Source organism: Cebus imitator, unplaced genomic scaffold, assembly GCF_001604975.1.
Source record: "Cebus imitator isolate Cc_AM_T3 unplaced genomic scaffold, Cebus_imitator-1.0 Scaffold215, whole genome shotgun sequence".
NCBI lineage: Eukaryota > Metazoa > Chordata > Mammalia > Primates > Cebidae > Cebus > Cebus imitator.
In genome coordinates, this window is record NW_016107530.1 from 673488 (window position 1) to 693047 (window position 19560).

A 19560-nucleotide genomic window follows, 5' to 3' on the forward strand; every position below is an offset into this window, starting at 1 on the left:
ACCATGCTCGGCTAATTTCCTAATCCTTAAAACAACCAGAAACACAGAGGTCACATTCCTTTTAACAGATGAAGAAACTGGCTGACAATACCTGCACAAACAGTAGTAATAGCTCACCGACATAATCCTTACTGGGTTCCAGGCATTATTCTAAGAAATGTACACGTATTGACACGTTTAATCTCCATGAGACAGGAACTAATACTATCTTCATTTTATAGACTAGGAAAATGGGGCTCAGAGAGGTTATGCAACATACCTGAACCACACAGCAGTCCTGAGATTCTGCTATGTGCCAGGCATGAAGGCAGGTGATTTGCATCAGATGTTTCATCTACTTTTTAAAACAACCTTAGTGATTAGTGCTTTTATTCAATAGGCTATTGAGAATTTACCTTATGGGTCAGGCACTATTTCAGTGGGCGTACTATTCCATTTTCTCCCCATATTGACTCTGTATCATCATGTCCACTTTTAGGAGGAGGAACTGAGGCCGAGGAATTTTAGGAACCTGCCTGAGGTCACTAGGCTGAAGTAGCAAAGCCAGGATTTTAACTTGGATCTGATTCCCAAGCGGAAGCTCTTGAGCTCACAGCTGGACTGCATGTCAGGATGCCAGCCCTGTCCCTGGCTGGCTCTGTGGCATGGATACATCATTCCCTCATGTTTCAGTTTCCCCAATTGTATTAGTTACTGTATTATTAGCTGGGCTCTTCCCAGCTATGCCCTGGGAGGCCTGTGGCTCTGATCCAGCTGGGCCAGGCCAGGCAGCCTCCCAGCCCCAGAGGCTCCCTGTGAACCAGCCCAGTCACTTGTGGGTGAGGGAACCCTGATGTTTCTCAAGCATCAACCACACATGCAGGAAGCCGGGAAGTGTCAGAGGCAGCCTTGGCCATCAGGGAGCTCTCTGCCTCACTGGGGAGACACAGACCCCACTTGGGGCAGGAAGAAAGACCGAGCAAGGCTGGGTTAAAAGTCCAAGGACAGTGTAGACAGGGAGTGACAAGGGAGGAAAGGGCTGAGAGGAGCCCAGTGACCAAGAGTCAGTCAGGGCTTCCTGGAGGAGGCAGAGCAGGAGCTGCAGCAGGAAGGAGAGGCGGGCCCTGAGATGCAGGGCAAATGCATTCCCATTGGGCAACTGAGGGAGAAGCCCCAGGAGGCTGCAGTCCAGGGTGGGTGGCTCAGAGACGGGTCAGGACACTGAGAGAAAATATGAAAGCCAGCGCTGGAAGAGCTGTCAGGTTCGAATGGCCAGCCCCTCACGTCTTTAGTACACTGTCCTATCAACATGTCCCTGTCGGTACTTGAGATATCTTCAAGGGTGTGTAATGGGTTGAATGGTGACCTCCCAAAAGATATATCCATGTCCTAACCCCCGAGACCGCGAATGTAACCTTATTTGGAAAAGGGGGCTTTGAAAAAATAATTATGTGGAAGATTTTGAGAGAAGACCAGCCTGGGTTATCGGGCAGGCCATAAATCCAATGACAAGTGTCCTCATAATGACATCCAGAGGAGAGGCACAGAGAGGAAGCACGCAGAGACTGGAGTTCTGCAGCCACAGGCCAAGGAACGCCTGGAGCCTCCAGAAGCTGGGAAAGGCCAGGCAGGATCACTCATCAGCCTGAGGAGGGAGAACAGCCCTGCCAGCCCCTCCATTTCAGGTTTCTGACTTCATAGCCGCAGGAGAATACATTTCTGTGGTTTGAAGCCACCCGGCTTCCCAGGAAATGGATACACGTAGTACCTGGGGAAGGGTCAGGGGAGCAAGATGCTCACAATCAGAAGGGACTTGTGCCCTCTCTGGAGCCAGTTATCAAGCTGGGATGATGTGGTGGGAGAGAAAAAGGAGAGGGGCCTGAGAGCTGTGGGGACAGACACCATGTCTGAGGCCCAGTTAAGCAGGACCTTATGAGCCGAGGAGCTGAAAGAAGGGGAACAAGATAGTCCAATCAACCCCCTAGGGGCGCAGCAAAAGCTGGGCTGGTAATGACACCGTCCGCCATGACAGCATCTCCCCAGTGTCCCCACCACAAGTCATAAGGCTGACACCCTCCCTCCTCTCCCCTGCTCTGTGGGATACACAGGTGTCAGGCAGCCCCCAGTCTAGTGGGAAGGTGGAGAGAGGTACCTGGGTGGGGGCTGGTCACTGCCTATGCTCCAGGGACATGTCCTCACTCCAAGGTGACTTGGTGTCTGGCAGGACACCCCCATGCCTGTCGCTGGTGGGCGCTGATTGGGCTGGCACATGCGGCTCGCTAATGAACCATATTGATTCCACATTCTCGTGTTTGTCTCCCTAAATGGCAAGCCACACATCTGATAGATTAAATACCCACACGATTGCCCGCCTGACATCTCTGTCACTCTGCCCGCAGGTCCCTAATGAATTTTACAGCCCCACACTGCCAGAAGAAATTAAAGTCAAAATCCCACGCAGGAAATATAAATCACCCATGATCTCTGAGACCAGCAGAGGGCTTCGGGACCAGCCCCTCACTCACCTGGGCCCACGAAGTCCAGGGCTGCACCGTGATGATGCAGTGATGTACAGCTGGGTTCTGCGTGGGCACACAGGGTGGGAGGGGGCGCGCAGGGTGGGAGGGGCGCGCTGGGAGCACCCATGCCCAAGAAGCAGCCCTCACTTCCAGTCCCCTGATATTTAGGTTCCTCACTCCTCTGCCCACCCCACCCCAGTTGTCAGAATATCCTAACATAGGCTGGCGAAACCCACTGAGAGAAGAGCCGTCTATCTCATTTATTTGTTTTCCAAGGAATCCAAAACACTCTGGCCTCGCTGTTTTAAAATGTCCCCAGAAGGTGGAGCAGGCACAGTAACATTCTCCCCATTTTGCAGATGGAGAAATGGAGGCTTTCAGAGAAAAGGGGCTGGCCCAGGGTCATTCAGTGAGTCAAACACCTGAAACTTCTGACCTTGCAGGTGGTGATACAGCGGAAACCCAGAGGCTCTTTTGTCCTGGCTGTGTTTCCCTTTTAGGTGGGTGGGTGGTTTCTCTTGCAGGAGGCTGGGCTGGCAGAGGGGGTGCCGGGCCTGGGTTCAGCTTGGATGTCAGCTAATCAAGTTGTTTCTGTCTGGTCATATCTCAGCCCCACGGTTTCTCAAGACTCTCAGGGAGCCATTCAGTCTCCTTGAGGGGACTGTGTTGCCCCATGGCTAAGGGAAAGAATTTTGGCGTCCTGGAGACAAGGGGGTTTGTGCCTCTATTCTGCCCCTTCCATGGGGGTGCAGTCTGACACAGAGCTACTTTCTCTGAAACTCAGTGCTCTCATCTATAAAACGGGGAGGCTGATTTGGACCTCACCAGGTTGTCATGAGGCTTAGCTAACACACATGGAAGGAGCACAGCTTGGCACCAGGCCCTCAATGTTAGTGCCATCATTTGTTTAGCACCTGCTCTGTGTCAGGCACTGGGCTAAGCATGTTACATGTAACATTTCACTAAAGCCCACGTCATTCTATAACAAACTATTGTCACCCCCACTTCCAAAAGAGGAAATGGAGGCACGCAGCGGGGATCTGGCAGAGACTAAACAGCCATGCCTTCCTGAACTTTCACAAATTAACAGAAACTGTGATTATTTTTTTTTAGGTGGACACAATGCTACCTGGCTAAAATGCTAAATTTCCCAGCCTCCTTTGCAGCTAAGTATAGCCACGTGAGATGAAGTTTGCAAAGCACTTCCAGGAAGTATCCTTAAAAGGGAGGGGAGGTTTCCTTTTTCACTTCCTCCATCCTGCAGCTTGAGAGACAGATGTGATGGCTGGAGTTCTGGCAACCATCTGGGACCATGAAGATGAGGGACATACTCTAGGGATGGCGGAGAAGAGAGCTGGAAGGAGCCACTCACGAGTGCTCACCCGTATACTGCTTTTACATGGGAGAAAAATACACCTTGATCTTATTTAAACAACTGTTTTGGGGGTCTCTGTTGCTGGTGGCTGTACTGGCTCATTGTTGATACAAGTAACCCATTTAAAATCATCGCTCAGCAATGGCTGAGTCAGGGTAAACCTGGGTGGTCTAAGTCTGGAGGACGGGGTCTTTATGCCTTGGCTCCCTGTAGTGAACAGTGGAGAAACACAAGTTGGCATCATCTTCCTCCTCCTCACCAGATGGGGAAGCAGAGAAGGCTCATTCTGGATAGGTTCAAACTTAGCTTGTTGGACATCTATCCATTACTTGGTCATGAAATCAATCTAGGGTTCATGGTTAGCACTTAGAAAGTGAAATCTAGCAGAATTAAATCAGAAAACACTAGAGTGTATTATTACATGTAATCAGGAAGTACTGCTTTGCTGCAGATAAGTGTCCATGTGAGTATGTGTCCTGGGTCATGAAGTTAAATGTAGTTTTTATGATAGGGATACGGAACTTTGAGCCACTCCAGAAACAAGCTGGCAGCAACCACAGCTACTATCCCCGCTACAGAGATTACAGAGCAAGATTAAGCCACCCCAAACTCACAGGCCCAGCTCAACCTCTCCCCAAACCTCTGTGGGCCCCCCACCCACCTGCTGCTCCAGGCTTCCTCCCAAATGCTCGCTGGACAAACTTTCAGGCCTAGTTCCCAGTGGCTGCTCCTGCCATCCTCTCCACTTTCTCCCCCGTCACCTGAGTTCCAGGGCTTATCACCTTCCCAGTGCGTGGCACCGGTGGACTCTGTAAGGGGATTTAGTCTGCAGCATTTATGAACTCATTCTGGCCCTGGCATGCACAGCTGCCCATTGTCCCCTGGCCCAGGGGGTCCATTTTCTTTGCTCTGGTGTTCTCTGAGTGATTGTCTGAGCAGGAACAATCAGCAGTGAGCCTACTGAAGGGTGACTTCTGATAGGCGCAGAGCACAGGGCGTCACAGGCTCTCAGTGCTGGAGGTGACTGTCTGCAGGCATAGTCACATGTTGTTGGCACAGGGGGTCTTAGAGAGAGTCCAGCACAACCCCTTCATTGCCCAGATGAAGACGCTGAGGCCCCTGGAGCCACGGACCTGCTCGAGGTCACCCAGGGAGTGAGCGGCTCCCACCTCGCAAAGCCACTTTCCCTGGACTCTGGAGTCAGCTGACACCAAAAGGCTGGAGGCCAGCTTGGGAGGTGAGCCCTGAGGGTGACTGGCAGAATGGAGGGGAAGCCAGGGGCTTTGGAACTAGACCATCTGGGGTCTGAAATCCCGGTTTGGCTGCTACCAGCTGGCTGGCCTGGGACACGCTGCTCACTCTCCAGGTCTCAGCTTCTTCTAGACGAGGAACGCCCTATAAAATGCCCGGCATTCACTAAGCTGACAACACTGCTTCACCAAGCCGGTGATGAGCGCAGCATCCTCTTGTTTTGGCAAAGGGGCAAAGGTTAGCAGCAGACAGAGATGCTCGGTCAAGGATGGTGGATGCTGGAGGTGCTGTTGACAGAGGCTGCGGAGTGCTTCAAAGGCGGGACAGGCAGTGAGGCCTTAAATCAATTTGCCAAAAATCAATTTGTTGTATGACCAATCAACTGAAAACCATCAGACCTCACACAAAGACACAAGGTCCAGGACAATCCACTTCCGAGGCAGAGGCGGGGGCGCCCCAGCTGCAGTGGAGAAAAGGCGGCAGCCGGCTGTGTTCTCACTCTCTCTTTTTCTCTCTTCCCTCTCTCTCCATCTCTCTCTCTCCCTCTGTCTCTCACTCTCTGTCTACCCCTATCCTACCTCTCACTCCACGCCATTTAGGTTTCACAGACAGATATTTAGATGAAAGAGATAAACACAGGCGGGGGGCACTGAGGCCTGACAGACAGAGGAACTCCAGACCCGTCAATCACCGCAGCCAGCTCAGCCTCCTCCCGCTCCCACCCCGGCCCCTCAGAGGGAGAGGAACAGAAGAGCCCAATAAAAGGGTCCAAAGCGCATCCTTAGACCACCCCCAAATGGGGGGTGGGTGTGTCCACAAAGGCCTTCCAGGCCAGCGTGGGGGTAGGGCTGGGATGACCTACTATTTTGTGTGTGTGTCCCCCTCTCTCTTTAGCCTCCCTCTTCCCCTCCCCAGACTGCAGATAAAGAATTCAATTTTCTTTTCAACGGTGGGGAAATTGGAAGAGATTTTGTTCTGTTTAAGCACAGCTGGAGTCTCAGGTCTCAAGGGTTTGAGAACAATGAGATCAATTAAGATGCCAATGGTGGGGGTGTCAGGAGCGGGTGGGGAGGGAGAATATGAGGTGGGGGGCTGGGGAATGCACTGGAAGGGCTGAGCAGACCCTTCCATGCTCTGGAAGTCCAGCTTCCGGTGATTCTCGGGCCGAGGCACAAGGGCTGTCTTCCCTCTTGGTCTTGCTCAAGCCTGCGGACGGGGCCTACCCCTTGCGCCCTGTCATCACCTCCCAGGCTTACTAATAATTCATGTTGGCAATTTTTGTCATCAGCTTTATACAATGCTAGAATCAAGTCAAACTGATGCTTTCAGAAGCAGGGAAATTCAACTGTTCTAGAAAACCGTGGAGAACCCTGGGGGTCTGGCACACAGCAGGCATTGGTATACTTTGGAGCACTCAGTAGGCCTGGCCTATGAACTTGCCATACATTATTTCACAGCATTGCTGAGATAGGAATTATTCTTCCCATTTTACAGAGGAGGAAATGGAAGGCCAGAGCCCTTCAGTCACTGGCTCAAGGCCAACCTGCTGGTAGGAAGCCGAGGCAGGGCCCCAACCCACCTCGGGCCTATTTGCAGCCCTTCCCACTTGACATTCGGGACGGCACAGGGCCCACCTGGTCAGTCTGGTGGCAATGGAGGCGGATGCACCCTGCTGGTCTGGGAAGGAAAATAGTGAAGCAGCTCCAGCAAGGGCGGGGAGAGATGGGTAGGGCAGCAGGAGGGATCTGGAATCTTCTACTGTCCCCAGCTGCATGGTGGGAGCCTCATCCCTCCCTGGCTTCTTGCAGTAGCTCAGGGCTGGTCTCCAGCTTCCACCCTGGTCCCCTCCATCCCCTACCCCCAGCCTTTTCTGCACCAAGGAGCAGCAAGGAGATCCATCCTCAGGTCTCCCCTAGGCTACCCACGATGGGTTCCCCGGCCTCCTCGCCTCCCAGCCTCTGTGCCCCTCCTACTCTCTGTGCATCCACCGCAGCCAGGTTCTTGCTCTGAGCCTTTCACCTGCCTCCCTCATCTGGGCTACTCGTCCTGGATTTTCAGTTTGGATCCCCACAGGCTTCCTTCCAGGTTATTTCATGTCACTTTCCAGGAGAGGCCTGCCCTCCTGCACCACTTGATATAACAATGCAGTCGCAGCCCCAGCCCTGGCACCCCTGCCCCTGCCCAGCTGTATGTCCCCACAGCACTCATCCCCATGCCACCGGCCCTGACTTTCCTTGTTCATCATCTGCCTCATGCCCCTGGAATGGACAGGAACACTGTCTGGCTGACCACTGTCCTCTCAGGCTCTCAAAAGTCACTGGATTTGCATTTGGAGGGCACCCTTTGTCCCAGAGAGTGCAGAGCTCTGCTCTGGGAGGGGAAGGAGGAGAGCAGACAATCCAGGGAGACACAGGGGCTCCCAGAGGACCAGAAAGGCCTAGGGTACCCAGTCCTGCCCAGCAGTAGCCAGGGAAGCAGGGTCAGGTCCCACTCACCTGTCTACGGGGCCAGACCAAAAGGCTGGGCAGATTTCAGCCTTGATCTTGGACTCACATGCCCTGATTAGGACTAGAAGGCCCAGGGGATCCTGGAAGCTGGTGGCCATTATACCTTTCTACCCTTGGCCTTGGTCCCTGGGCTGGGGTCTGCATCCCCAGGGATGCCTGTCCTATGAAGGGCATTCAGAAGGCCTCCAGCCCATCTTCTTGGACTGAGCAGGAGACTGAGGCCCGGAGAGGGGATGAGAACGGGATAGGGTCACACAGCAAGTCAGTGGCCTGGAAGCCAGGCCTTGGGGTTCTCTGGCCGTCAGTCTTCTCCATGTGCTCGCCACCTGAGGGGGTGTTGGGGGAGCCCGGCACAGAGATGGAGTTATGAGGCTTCAGGCTTGGACAAACATCTTGGTGGCCGATGGGCTGGGTGGCCTTGTGTATGTAACTTACCCTCTCTGTGCCTCATGTGTCCCCATGAGGCCTCTGCTGACCTTCTCCTGTCTACATCCCTTCCTCCAGCAGCTGCCCTAGATGCCCCAGACCACCCCAGACACCAAAGTAGGAGTCCAGCCTACTTTGTGTTGCACTCACCAGGGGTGGGGACCCTGAGTTAGACAGAACCTATCTGGGGAAGGTTTTCCAGGGCGTGGGGAAGAAAGAGCCTGCCAGCAAGCCCTCATACAGGGTGGGAACAGCTGAGGGACAGCAAGTCACACAGCATGCTGGGGCCCCAGAGAGGAGGCAGAGGAACTCCACAGAGGGGACACATGCCAGTTACCAGGAAGAGAGGGCTTTTTAAGAGGGTGCTGCCAAGGGGGCTGGCCCTTAGGGTCAGCAGATTTTGATGGTCTCGAATAGAAAGGAGGGAGAGGCAAGTGAGTAGTAAGCAGACGCTATGGCAAGAAAATGCTGAGCGTTGCAGGGGTGATGCGGATCTGGGCAGGCAGGGGAGAAGGGTGTGAGGGGTGTGGGCAAGGGCTGGAGAGCATCTCAGGGTCAGGCTGTAGAGGCCTTGAATGCCAAGCCAGGTCTAGAGGGTTTGAACTCCACTGGCCAGGAGTGCCTGGGGCAGCAGAGATCACTGTGTTTCCCCTTCCCGGTCACTGGGAGCTTGTCCCAGGCTGGGAATGGGATTTGCAGGGTTCCCTTCTGCTCTGCTGCTTCCTTTTGTGCCTCCAGGAGGAGGCGAGGGAAACTGTGGATTCATGGCACTGTGCTCATACATGACTGCTCGGAAGTGGTGTGGAACTGGAGTAATGACCTCTGAGTGATTCTAAGCCATTTACATTTGTGTAAATTCTGGGACATTGTTCCCACTGACAGCTGGGAGGATTTATGTCCTCTCCCCTTGAATCTGGATTTGCATTGGTGACTTAAAACCAATAGAATTCAGCAGAAATGATGCAATGTATCTTGGAGGCTGGGTTGAAAAAGCCACACAGCTTCTGTCTGGCTCTCTTGGGACCCTCCTTCCCCAGAGGCCCTCCCAGGGGTGCGCCTGCTCAGAGCTCCCATGCTGGGAGATGCCCGGACACACAGGGAGGCCACGTGTAGGTGCCCAGGCAACAGTCCAGCTGCACTCACCCTTCAGCCAAATGAGCCAAGGCCCCCGGTATGGCAGGGCGAGAACACCATCGGAATGGATCCTTCGGGCCCTCTGTTTCCAGGCTTCAGCGGGTCGAGTCACCCCAGTATACAAGGAACAGAGAAGGCCTCCCTACCGCACCCTTTCTCTATTGCTGACCCACAAAATCCATGGGCCTTTTTTGAATTAAAAATAGCTTTTGCTTTACACCACTAAGTTTGGGTGGTTTCTTACACAGCAACAGGAACTGAGACAAGCTCTGTAAGAACAGAAGGCCCCAGCACTTTGGCCTTTGCTGACTGTTGACTGAATGTAGGAATAGATGAAAACCATGGAGAGCCACTGACTTTGTTTGGGCAGAGAATGATAAACTCGTGGGTCAGGGCAAGCCATGTAAGCTGCAGGGCCCACAGCGACATGAGCACACAGGACCCTCTGTGCAGAAATTATCAGAATTTCAAGATGGTGACAGCAGAGCATTAAACCAAGTTTGGGGCCCTTCTGAGTCCATGTCCCCAGACCACTGCACAGGTCACACACACACCTGGTAGCATCTACTGTCTGCCTCCCCCTGAAGAATACTGGCTCTCACCGGCAAGCTTGTTTAAATGTTCTCCGTGTTCCACTCCTTGAGGCTAGAGTCTTTGTGTTAGCTTCTCAGGGTTGGGCACAATGCACCAACCAATGTACCAACTGAGAGGACCCAGAGTCCAGAGAGTGGGCAGGAGGGGAAGGAGAGATGGGGACAAAGTCCAGTGGCTTGTCCAGGGCCCACCGTGGCAGAGCTGGGCTTGTCCACAGGCTGAAAGGGTGGTGGGCAGCCAGGTCAGACCCTGAAGGCCAATGATGAGAATACCCACTCCTGCCATCTGTTTAAGTCTTGCCTAGTTACACCACATCACTGCACTGGGTCTCCTGACAACCCAGCACTGCAGGCTGGGCGGGCACTCCTTTCACAGGCAAAGGCAGAAAACCTAGGAACCTAGAGACCTAAGCTTAAATACCAATGCTCTCTGAAGCTCCCCTGACTCCCAGATAAGATAGAACAAACCTTCAAGCTGGATACGAGTAACAATAATAGTTCTAGCAATCACACCTGCCATTTACCCAGTGCCTTCTAATGCACGAAGTGCTTTAAATGCTCCATTTATCTTCATTGTGGGATAAGTATTATTGCTATTCTCTCCATAGAATGCTCTAGAGACTGAGGGTCAGTCAGTACACAGCTAAGCACCTGCCCAGGGCTACAGAGACAGCAGGCAGCAGAGCTAGAATTTGAAGCTGGATCTCTGGTTCCAAAGCTTGCTCCTAGCAAGGTTCCCTCCTGCAGTAGTAGATAACAGCTGAGAGGCTTCCATAGACGTTACAGAGCAATGCATCCTGCTGGGGGCCGAGGGACCAGGGAGGAACTGGGGTTTGTCCCAGGGAGCACCAAGACTAAGACAGAGGCAGTGAACTGGCCTTCCCGGATCATCTGATGGGGCCATTAGGTTTCTAGCACCTTGAGTAGGGCCCATGTTAGAGTCCTCAGATTCCGCAGCATGGAGGGGCCAGGGTGATCTCTGAGCCTGCAGGCTAGGGGTGTCCCAGCAGCCACAGAGCAGGGGCAGAGGCCCTGCAGCCTTACAGCTAGTGGTGGAAGAGACCTGCTGCATTTGAAGTCAGGATTGAAGCTTGCCTTCACCAGGGCCATCCCAGGGCAATGATCTCACACCCACCTTTTCCCTGTGGCAACCATGCTGTGGGTGGGAGGGGAAGGAGAGTTGGGGACAAACAGCAATGGGCCTGACATTGATGCAGCAGGGCTGTTTGCTGATGTGGCAGGGGAGGAAGGCTGGGCTGGACCAGGAGGAAAAGCCAGTTAGCTCTAGGAGGGGGAAGTGAAGTCCTTGGGAATCTTCCGGAGACTTCCAGATGGGAGCTGAGAGAGGAGGGGTAAGACAGGAGAGGGGCTCTAGAGGCTGGTGGGCGGCACATCCATGTGGCTGGGCGTGAAACTCAACAGCAAGGATGGCTCCCCTTTCTCCTTGGACAGAGCAAACTGGAACGAAAGCCTCACCAAGACAGAAGACCCTGAACCAGCCCCTGGCCCAGTCATCTCACTGGGGCCTAGAGACTCAGTGACTGGCCAGCATCACATGGCTGCCTGAGGCAGAGCCACAGCTCCAAGGGTGGTGTCCCTGCCCAGGGCCAGTGTTCCCTGGAGGCTCAGCCAGGAGGCCAGGCATGACTTTCTGACATTTCCTGCATGTATTTCCAGCCAGCCTCTATGCTGTGTCTTCATGAATCATTTTACTCGATTCTCACAACCCTCCAAGGTAGGCACCTAGCAGGTTATCTCTCCCAGTCACAGAGGAGGAAACTGAGACCCAGTGGTATGTCCAGGGTCCACTGTGGCAGAGGTGGGCTTGTCCACAGGCTGAAAGGGTGGTGGGCAGCCAGGTCAGACCGTGAAGGCCAGTGATGAAAATACACACTCCTGCCATCTGTAAGTCTTACGTAGTTACACCACATCATTGCCCTGGGTCTCCCGACAACCCGGCGCTGCAGACTGGGCAGGCACGCCTTTCATAGGCAGAAAGACAAGTCCCAGAGAAGGAGTGACCAGCTCATAGTAAAACGAGATTGCAGGGACTCCCTGGATGGCTTATGGCCTTGCCCAAGATGCTGCCGCCCTCCCAAGGATGGGCTAGAAAGAGGGGGTGGGGCGGCAAGAGAGGAGCAGGCCTTTTGGCCGCCTCTAGCCCTGCTTGTCTGTCTGGAACTGAGAGGTAGAGCTCTACTCCTGGGCTCAGCCAACGATAGGCTGGTCCTGGGGCCCCACACCTGCCCAGGCAGGACTCTTCAGGGCCTCTCCTTCCAACTGTGGAAGAAGCCTGTTTTGTCTGAAGTCTATCTTCTGCCCGTTTCTGCCATGCCCCACCCCCTGCAGTAGGGAGACAAGGCCCCGGAGCTCAGTAAGCCCTGCACCAGGGGGGCTGCCACCCTTCCTCAGCACACCTTGCATCTCTCACTGCCCAGAGGACACGGAGATAATAAATCCAGGGACATGAGCCCCATGCTGCAGGAGGCCAGGCTGGCTCCTTGTACATCCTGGGTACAGCCTCTGCCAGTGGTTTCCCAAACACGTGCCACCATCCCAGGAATGCAACAGGCAACAGGGTGTGGCTAGTTTGATATAGGCCTTCCCCACTATTAGAACAGCACCTCAGTGGGCAGGTTTGCAGGGAGTATCAATTCGGGAAGAAGAGAAACAGCTAAGCCTCTTGTGTTTCAAAGGAGTAGGACCCCACTTCCTGCACATCACACACCCCCTCACTGAACTCCAGCCCCACAGGGCCTCTGCACATGCTGTTCACGCTGTTGCCCAGGCTGGAGTGCAGTGGTGTGATCACCGTTCACTGAAGTCTCAACCTCCTGGGCTCAGGTGATCCTCCCACCTCAGCCTCCCAAGTAGCTGGAACTAAAGGCATATGCTGCCATGACTGGCTCATTTGTGTGTGTGTGTCTCTGTGTGTGTGTGTGTGTGTGTATGCATATGTGTGTGTATCTGTGTATATATATATACATATATATATATACACACACACATATATATATATATATATACACATATATATATACACATATATATATATATACACACACATATATATGTTTTTTTTAAATTTTTCCAGATACAGGGTTTTGCCATGTTGTCCAAACTGTTCTTGAACTTCTATGCTCAAGTGATCCACTTGCCTCAGCCTCCCAAAGCGTTGGGATTCTGAGGATGAGCCACTGCTCCTGGCCTCTTTTCTCCAATGTTATTCCCTGTCTGCATTTACTAGTTAATGCTTACTCAAATGCCACTTCCTCAGGGAGGTCTTCCTGGACCCTAGGCAAGGTCAGGTACCCCATTACGGGTTCTCGTAGCTCCCTGATCTCTCCATCACAGCAAGTAACACTTAATGTAAAGATTCACGTCTTTCTTAGTCCAGCTTTCCTAGAAGGCTGTAAACTTTCTAAGTACAAGACTCACATCACCATGTGTCCTCAGGGCCATGTGCCTAACAAATAGCAGATATTCAACAAACATTTGTTGAATGAATGAATGAATGAATGAATATGTGATTAGATTACTCTTGTACCTCTCATACTGTCCAGTAGCACCCACAAACCCTGCCAGGCCCCACGCACTGGCCAGGCTGCAGGCCGGCAGGGTCCCAGGATAAGGCACTCCCTGGCCTTCTCCTCTGACTTCTATTGCCAGGTCAGGAGGCAGGATTGGAAGGTGAGAATCACAGAGAAGCCTGGGATATGAGAGGGAACAAACCATACAACCTAGAGGATGAGGAGCCACCAGCAACATCCACGAATGGGCACATGCACATACATGTACACACACACATGCACACAACACGTGTGCAGTGTGCATGCACATGCCCAAATGCAGTTGTAACATGTATGTGCACATGCACACAAGCACACACGTGTACATTACACACACATACCCCTGAGTATACATAGTTGCAAACACATTACAGGCACAGGCACATGAAAGCATGCCTGGCTACACATACATCCCCATATACACCCCACAAGCATACCTCACATGCCTGCACACATATACACATATACACCCCTGCACATCCTTCCCCTGTGTGGTCACTGTTCAGAGCACATTCATCCTGGACCCTCCCTCCTTCCAGCGGGCCTTTCCTAATGGACACAGCTCTGGGCTGCCTTAGTATTCCTGCTTCCCTGAGCAAAGTGCTTGAGTATCTCTGAAGTGGTTCCTCCACCAATGAAAACACTCACACAGACAGCTCTGTCCCCGGAGGAGCGTAGGGCCCAGAGAGGTGAAAATCCACCTGGTGGTGCCACAGGCCCTAAGAGTCTTGAGTGTTACCTAAGAACACGATGCCTGGAGCGACCTTGGGACCTGTCCCCGTGGGTACCGCAGAGGGCACTTTCCAGCTGCTCTCTTTACCCTCAGTTCTGAATATTGCTGAAAGGACTAGGCTCAGTGGTCCCACATAGAACCTTCTGGATGGGCGGGCTTGTGGTTAAGAGCCTGTGGTTGGGATATGTAACTGTGTGAATCTAGTTTAGTCACATACTAGCCCCGGGGCCCTTAACTCCCTGAGCCTCATCTGTCTCATCTGTAAAGTGAGAATAACAGCACCTACTTAACAGGTTAGAGATACAGTTGACCCTTGAACAGCACAGGTTTGAACTGTGTGGGTTTATTTATATGCAAATCTTTTTCAACCAAGTTCGGATGGAAAGTATAGAATTCCAGGTACACAAAACCCCTGTATATGGAAGGTGGCCTTTTTGTATGTGTGGGTTCTGCCAGCACAGACTGTGTGGGTAGGGGTGTCCCCACTCTTTCCCTGCCACCAGTGGAAGCCCATTTTGCTGTAACTGGGGGCTGTAAGACCTAGGGAACAGGGAGGTGAGAAGGTCTGGCCCTTCCACCCCAGCCAGGACACCTGGGCTGGTGGTGACAGCTCTCCTTATTCCAGCTTCCCCAAGCCACTGTCAAATGACCACCTTCCCCCAGGACAGGGGACCAGCCACTGAAGCAGGGCCACGCCAGGATGGGGGCTGGGGAGGCTCTGCTCCTGCCTTCTGTGCAAATTAAAACATTTTCCTTTTCTTCATAATTTTTTTCCTGACACAACTGCCCATGAAACATTTTAATAACATCCCAGAAAAGGTCAGGGAGAAGGAATTTCACAGTCCCTGAGCAGGCAGCTATAACTTCAACCCCTCTTGTGGCAGAGGAAGTGGAGAGAATGGGCTGACCCTGGGTCTGAGCAGAGAGCTGCCAGGTGAGGGAGGGCAGGGTGGTGTGGAGGGTGTGGCCAGGAAACACCCTGGGGAGACTGGGAGAGGATGATGGGTGGGTGGGTCACCCAGGATGTTTTTATATCCCCTTTACAGGAACAGAATTCCAGTTTAGTCACTTACTAGCTCTGGGGCCCATTTTGCAGATGAGAAAATGAAGGCACTAAGAGTGGCATGCATAGGCCAGCACGCGGGTTCCCCACCAACTCCCTGCAGGCCTGAGCTCCTTTAGGCAGGCAGTCCTGCTATGAAAGCTGTTACCTGATGAAATGGGCCCTCACCCTTCATGGTTTCATAAACCCTGGGGCTGGGGGCTTGAGAAGGGGTTGGGTGAGGCTTGGGTGAAGGCAGCCAGGAGCCCGGGGAGGCTGGCCGGATTTGCCGGCTCTGAGTGACCCACAGAGGAGGCTGAGCTCAGACCCAGGAGCTGCCCCAGCTCTGGGTGAAAACCTGGGGTGAGGGGCTCGGCTAGCATTCACCAAAGCCTACTCCCCAGCGCCAGCCCCAGACTGGGCTGGGCCTGACACAGCTGTCCTTGGCACCACCGGCCAAATACAACAGTCATATCACCACGTTTCCTCAGGTATTCAACAAACATTTGTTGAGTGAATGAATGAATGTGTGATAAAATTACTCTTGTACCTCTCTTACTGTCAGTAGCACCCACAAACCCTGCCAGGCCCCACACACTGGCCAGGCTGCAGGGCTGCCCCATGCCTAGCAGGGTCCCAGGATAAGACACTCCCTGGCCTTCTCATCTAACTTCTATTGCCAGGTCAGGAGGCAGGATTGGAAGGTGAGAATCAGAGCAGCCTGGGATATGAGGGAACAAACCATACAACCTAGAGCCACCAGCATCATCCATAATTGGCAAAGGTTTCTCCCATCACTTTCCAAGGATTGTGGGAACTTGGGACTACAAAGTGAGGAAACTCTCTCCCAAGCAAGAGCGTGGGGAAGGAATCCCCTGACACCCACTGAGCCTGGATCTGACATTAGAATTTTTTGCCACATGGTCCCAGACCTTCAGGGGACAGAGCCTCCTCTCCCTCCCCGAGGCCACGAAAGCACAGGCTGTTGGTTTCCCTTTACCCAGTCATTTGAAGATGGGTGGTGGGTAAAGACACACGCTTTGGGTCCAGAAAGCCGGGGCCTCTGGTACTTGGTCTCTGAGAGGCTGGAGGAGGGTCTAGGAGGCCTCAAGCGCCTGGTGATTTATTGCAGGGAGCACCTTGGCAAAAGCTGGAGGAGTCACAGGCTAGAGACGTGGGGGGTGGAAAAAACAGCTGCCGCAGAATTATTGTTTATGTCTGACAGCCTGACTAGCTCGACATCTGTTTGAAATATTAATAACTGTCAGATGGGAAGGGCCTGGGGCTCAGTGCAGTTTCATACCATCTGTCTGTAGAGTAAACACACTTTAGATCGGGGTCTCGGTATCACAGGCAATGTCTCTGCTTGGAGTGGGGAAGGAGCAAGAAATGGAGGCAAGGACTCTGTGGTCCCAGGTGTGCAGGGAGGGGAACGCAGTGAGTTAAACTCCATGCCATTTATTGAGCACCGACTATGGGCAAGGCTCTGAGCTTGTGTAGCACACATCTACCACTTGGATCTGCTTAGCATTCAATCCCTTGTATTAGAATAGAAGCCCCTTCCCCATTCTCAGCCAGTCATTTAGGCGGGGCTGATCCCAACCCCTGGCTCCACTAGGGGGAGTATTATCTCTCCCTGGCATCTCAGAATCAGGATTGGTTGATTGGTTCCAGGATGGCCCAACCAACTGGGCTGATGAGAATCTGCTGGAATCACAGCAAAAGAATTTTTCCCACTAGGGTTGATAAATTGGTAAGAAGTCAGCCTAGAGGTGCTGCTGCCTCTCTTTGCCAATACAAAAAAGCAGAGCCCAGTGTTGAAGACAGAGCCCTGCTCAACTGAGTGCCTGGATGTAGCCATGCCTGAAATCACTTGCACTTTTTTTTTTTTTTTGAGTCTCGCTCTGTCACCCAGACTGAAGTGCAGTGATGCAATCTTGGCTCACTGCAACCTCTGTCTCCTGGGTTCAAGCAATTCTCCTGCCTCAGCCTCCCTAGTAGCTAGGACTACAGGCACATGCCACCACGCCTGGCTTAGAGATGGGGTTTTGCTATGTTGGCCATGCTGGTCTGTATCTTCTGGCCTCAAGTGATCTGCCCACCTTGGTTTCCCAAAGTGCTGGGATTACAGGTGTGAGCCACCGTACCCCACCTAAATCACTTGCACTTTTTACATGAGCCGATCCTCTTTTGCTTGAACTACTTACAGGTTTCTATCCCTTGCAACCAAGAGTACTGACAGATACAAATGCCACTGGGAGGGCCCCTTGTCAAAGGGCAAGTCCAGCCATGGGCAGTGGGGAATGCCCAGGCACCTTCAGAAGCCCGTCCTTCTCTGGTGCCTGTGCTCAGATGGAGAGGGTAGCCCTCTTCAGGATGGTTGGCACCTTCTTACCCATTCAAGGGGATTTCCAGGGCTCCCGGCCTATCCTCACTGAGTCTCTCTCAGGGGAAAGGCAGGAAATCAGTGTCCTCAGCCCAGTCTTGTCACCCCCTCCCAAGATTGGCTCCTTTTCCATATTGCAGCCTAGGCCCAGGAGCCCCCTCATAAAGATTCCAGAAGCTTTATTTCATACACCAACAAACATAGCCTGGGTATTGAGGGGACACCTCCTTCCTTGATTGCCCAGGTCCCTTGGACAAAATCCCTCTTGGTGCCTCACCACAGTCGGCCCCAGAGCTCAGTGGCCCTACAGGAGAGTGGGGACTCACCAGGACTGTCAGCACAGAGGTCCCCACAGTGACGTTCTCATATAGGCTGACGTTGTACAGTGGCTGGCTGAAGATGGGCCGGTTGTCATTTTCGTTGATGAGCGCGATCTTCACCTTGGCATAGCCCACATGGTCGGGCACACTCTCATTGGCAAAGAGCTGGGTGTGCAGAACAGGGGCCCAGGTAAGCTCCCACATGTCCCCTCCCAGAGTCCTTGTCCCTGTGAGTCCTCTCTGTGCCTTTGCCAGCCCCAGCCCAGAGCACCTGTTAAGAGTCTCTGCCCGTCCCAGCTGTGTGCTACTGTGGGCCCATCTATCATTGCTCTAGGGATAGCCACTGATTCGGCTAGGGCAGGAGGAGCTAGCAGGGGCTCATCTGGCAGGAGATGGGCTGCAGAAGCTCCTGATGGGAGCCCGGTAAAATTCCACTCCATTCCTGGACACATCCTTGTCCTCCTTGGAAAGGGGAGATTCAGCCCAGCCTGTGTGATCTGTGATCTGTGAGTCAGATCCACAGATGGGCAGCTGTGGAAGGTGGATCTAAGGGAATCTTCTACCTTCCCCTTGCCTCCCCTAAAATCCACCCCGACCCCACTCCAAAACGCCAGTGAGCGGGGGCCTTACGTCAAAGTCGTAGCGGTCCACGGTCTCGTAGTCCAGTGGGATGGCCACCCGAATACGAATGTCTGCCTTCCCCTGGACGGAGGTCGGGGAGATGATGAAGTGGTGGGAGTTGTTCCCCACCAGGTACACCTCAAACATGCTGTTCAGGCCCTGGGTCAAGAGTGCAGAAGAAGCCAGTCAGGAAGGGCACAGTGGCCAAGGTCCAGATCCAAATGGGGAGCAGAGCCGCCCGAGAGTGAGCCCTGAGCTGCTCTGGATGGGGCAGTGGATGAGGTGCTGGGACGGAGCAGGGCTTTCCATGCACAGCTCCCAGACTCCATGACCTGCCCACATCTAGGCCCTCTGGAAACCTCTGTGTCTGATGCGCACAGTGTCCCCTCCAGGTGGTTTGGTTCACTTTCCATCTCCTGCTCCCTTTCTTTGCTCCAGTGACCCCAGCTGCGGAAGGACCGGCCAGCTGTAAGACCCAGCAGGGAGATGAAGGAAGGAGGAGGAGAGAGGGTGTGAGGGGAGTGGAGGGAAGAGAAGCAGTTAAGTGGCCACCACAGGCTTGGGCAGAAGAGGATGCTGAGGGACGTAGCAGCTACTGTCCTTCCCCTCCTCTGGAATGCGTCCATCGGGGAGAACACTGGTTTGCTGACACGTGAAATGGGAATAACCCAGAGCCTGAGTGGCAACGTGAACGGCCAGGGACCCCACGCCTTGGCCAGCACAGGGTGGCCACCCCCACCACAGGTTCTGCTGCATCCCAGCAGCCCAAGCCCACTGTTTCAGGGAGGTGGATGCCTCAGTCCAGTTCAGATGTTTCTGATCATTCTAACCAGGGCTGTGGCTCACAGAGCCCCTCAGATGCTACCTGACTCTCCCTACACAAAGCATGTGACATGACTGAAGTCTCCAGATCAGGGGGAGGAGACATGGCTGTAGGTGGGAGATTCAGCTTACTGACTCCCTGAGGTCTGGCCTGCTCAGAAAGTGATTCCATTTCCTCTTTCTGTCTGCACTAGGGGCAGAGGGATTCCCTGCACCCCCAAAGTCCCCTCCAACTGGGCAGGTGGCCTGTGATGTGTAACAGCCTCCTCCTGACCCCCTTGCA

At 53.4% G+C, this 19560-nt stretch overlaps 1 protein-coding gene across 4 annotated transcripts in view; it reads right to left on the reverse strand.

The window, feature by feature from the left end:
* Positions 1 to 19560, reverse strand: part of CDH23 (cadherin related 23) — a 420778-nt gene that overhangs the window by 154521 nt on the left and 246697 nt on the right. For all 4 annotated transcript variants that reach the window (XM_037745824.1, XM_037745823.1, XM_017548835.2 and 1 more), the window contains exons 13-14: positions 18465 to 18614; positions 17841 to 17999 (exon numbers count right to left, since the gene is read on the reverse strand). In XM_037745824.1, coding sequence (XP_037601752.1) covers positions 17841 to 17999; positions 18465 to 18614 — 309 coding nt within the window. The remainder of the gene's footprint in view (positions 1 to 17840; positions 18000 to 18464; positions 18615 to 19560) is intronic.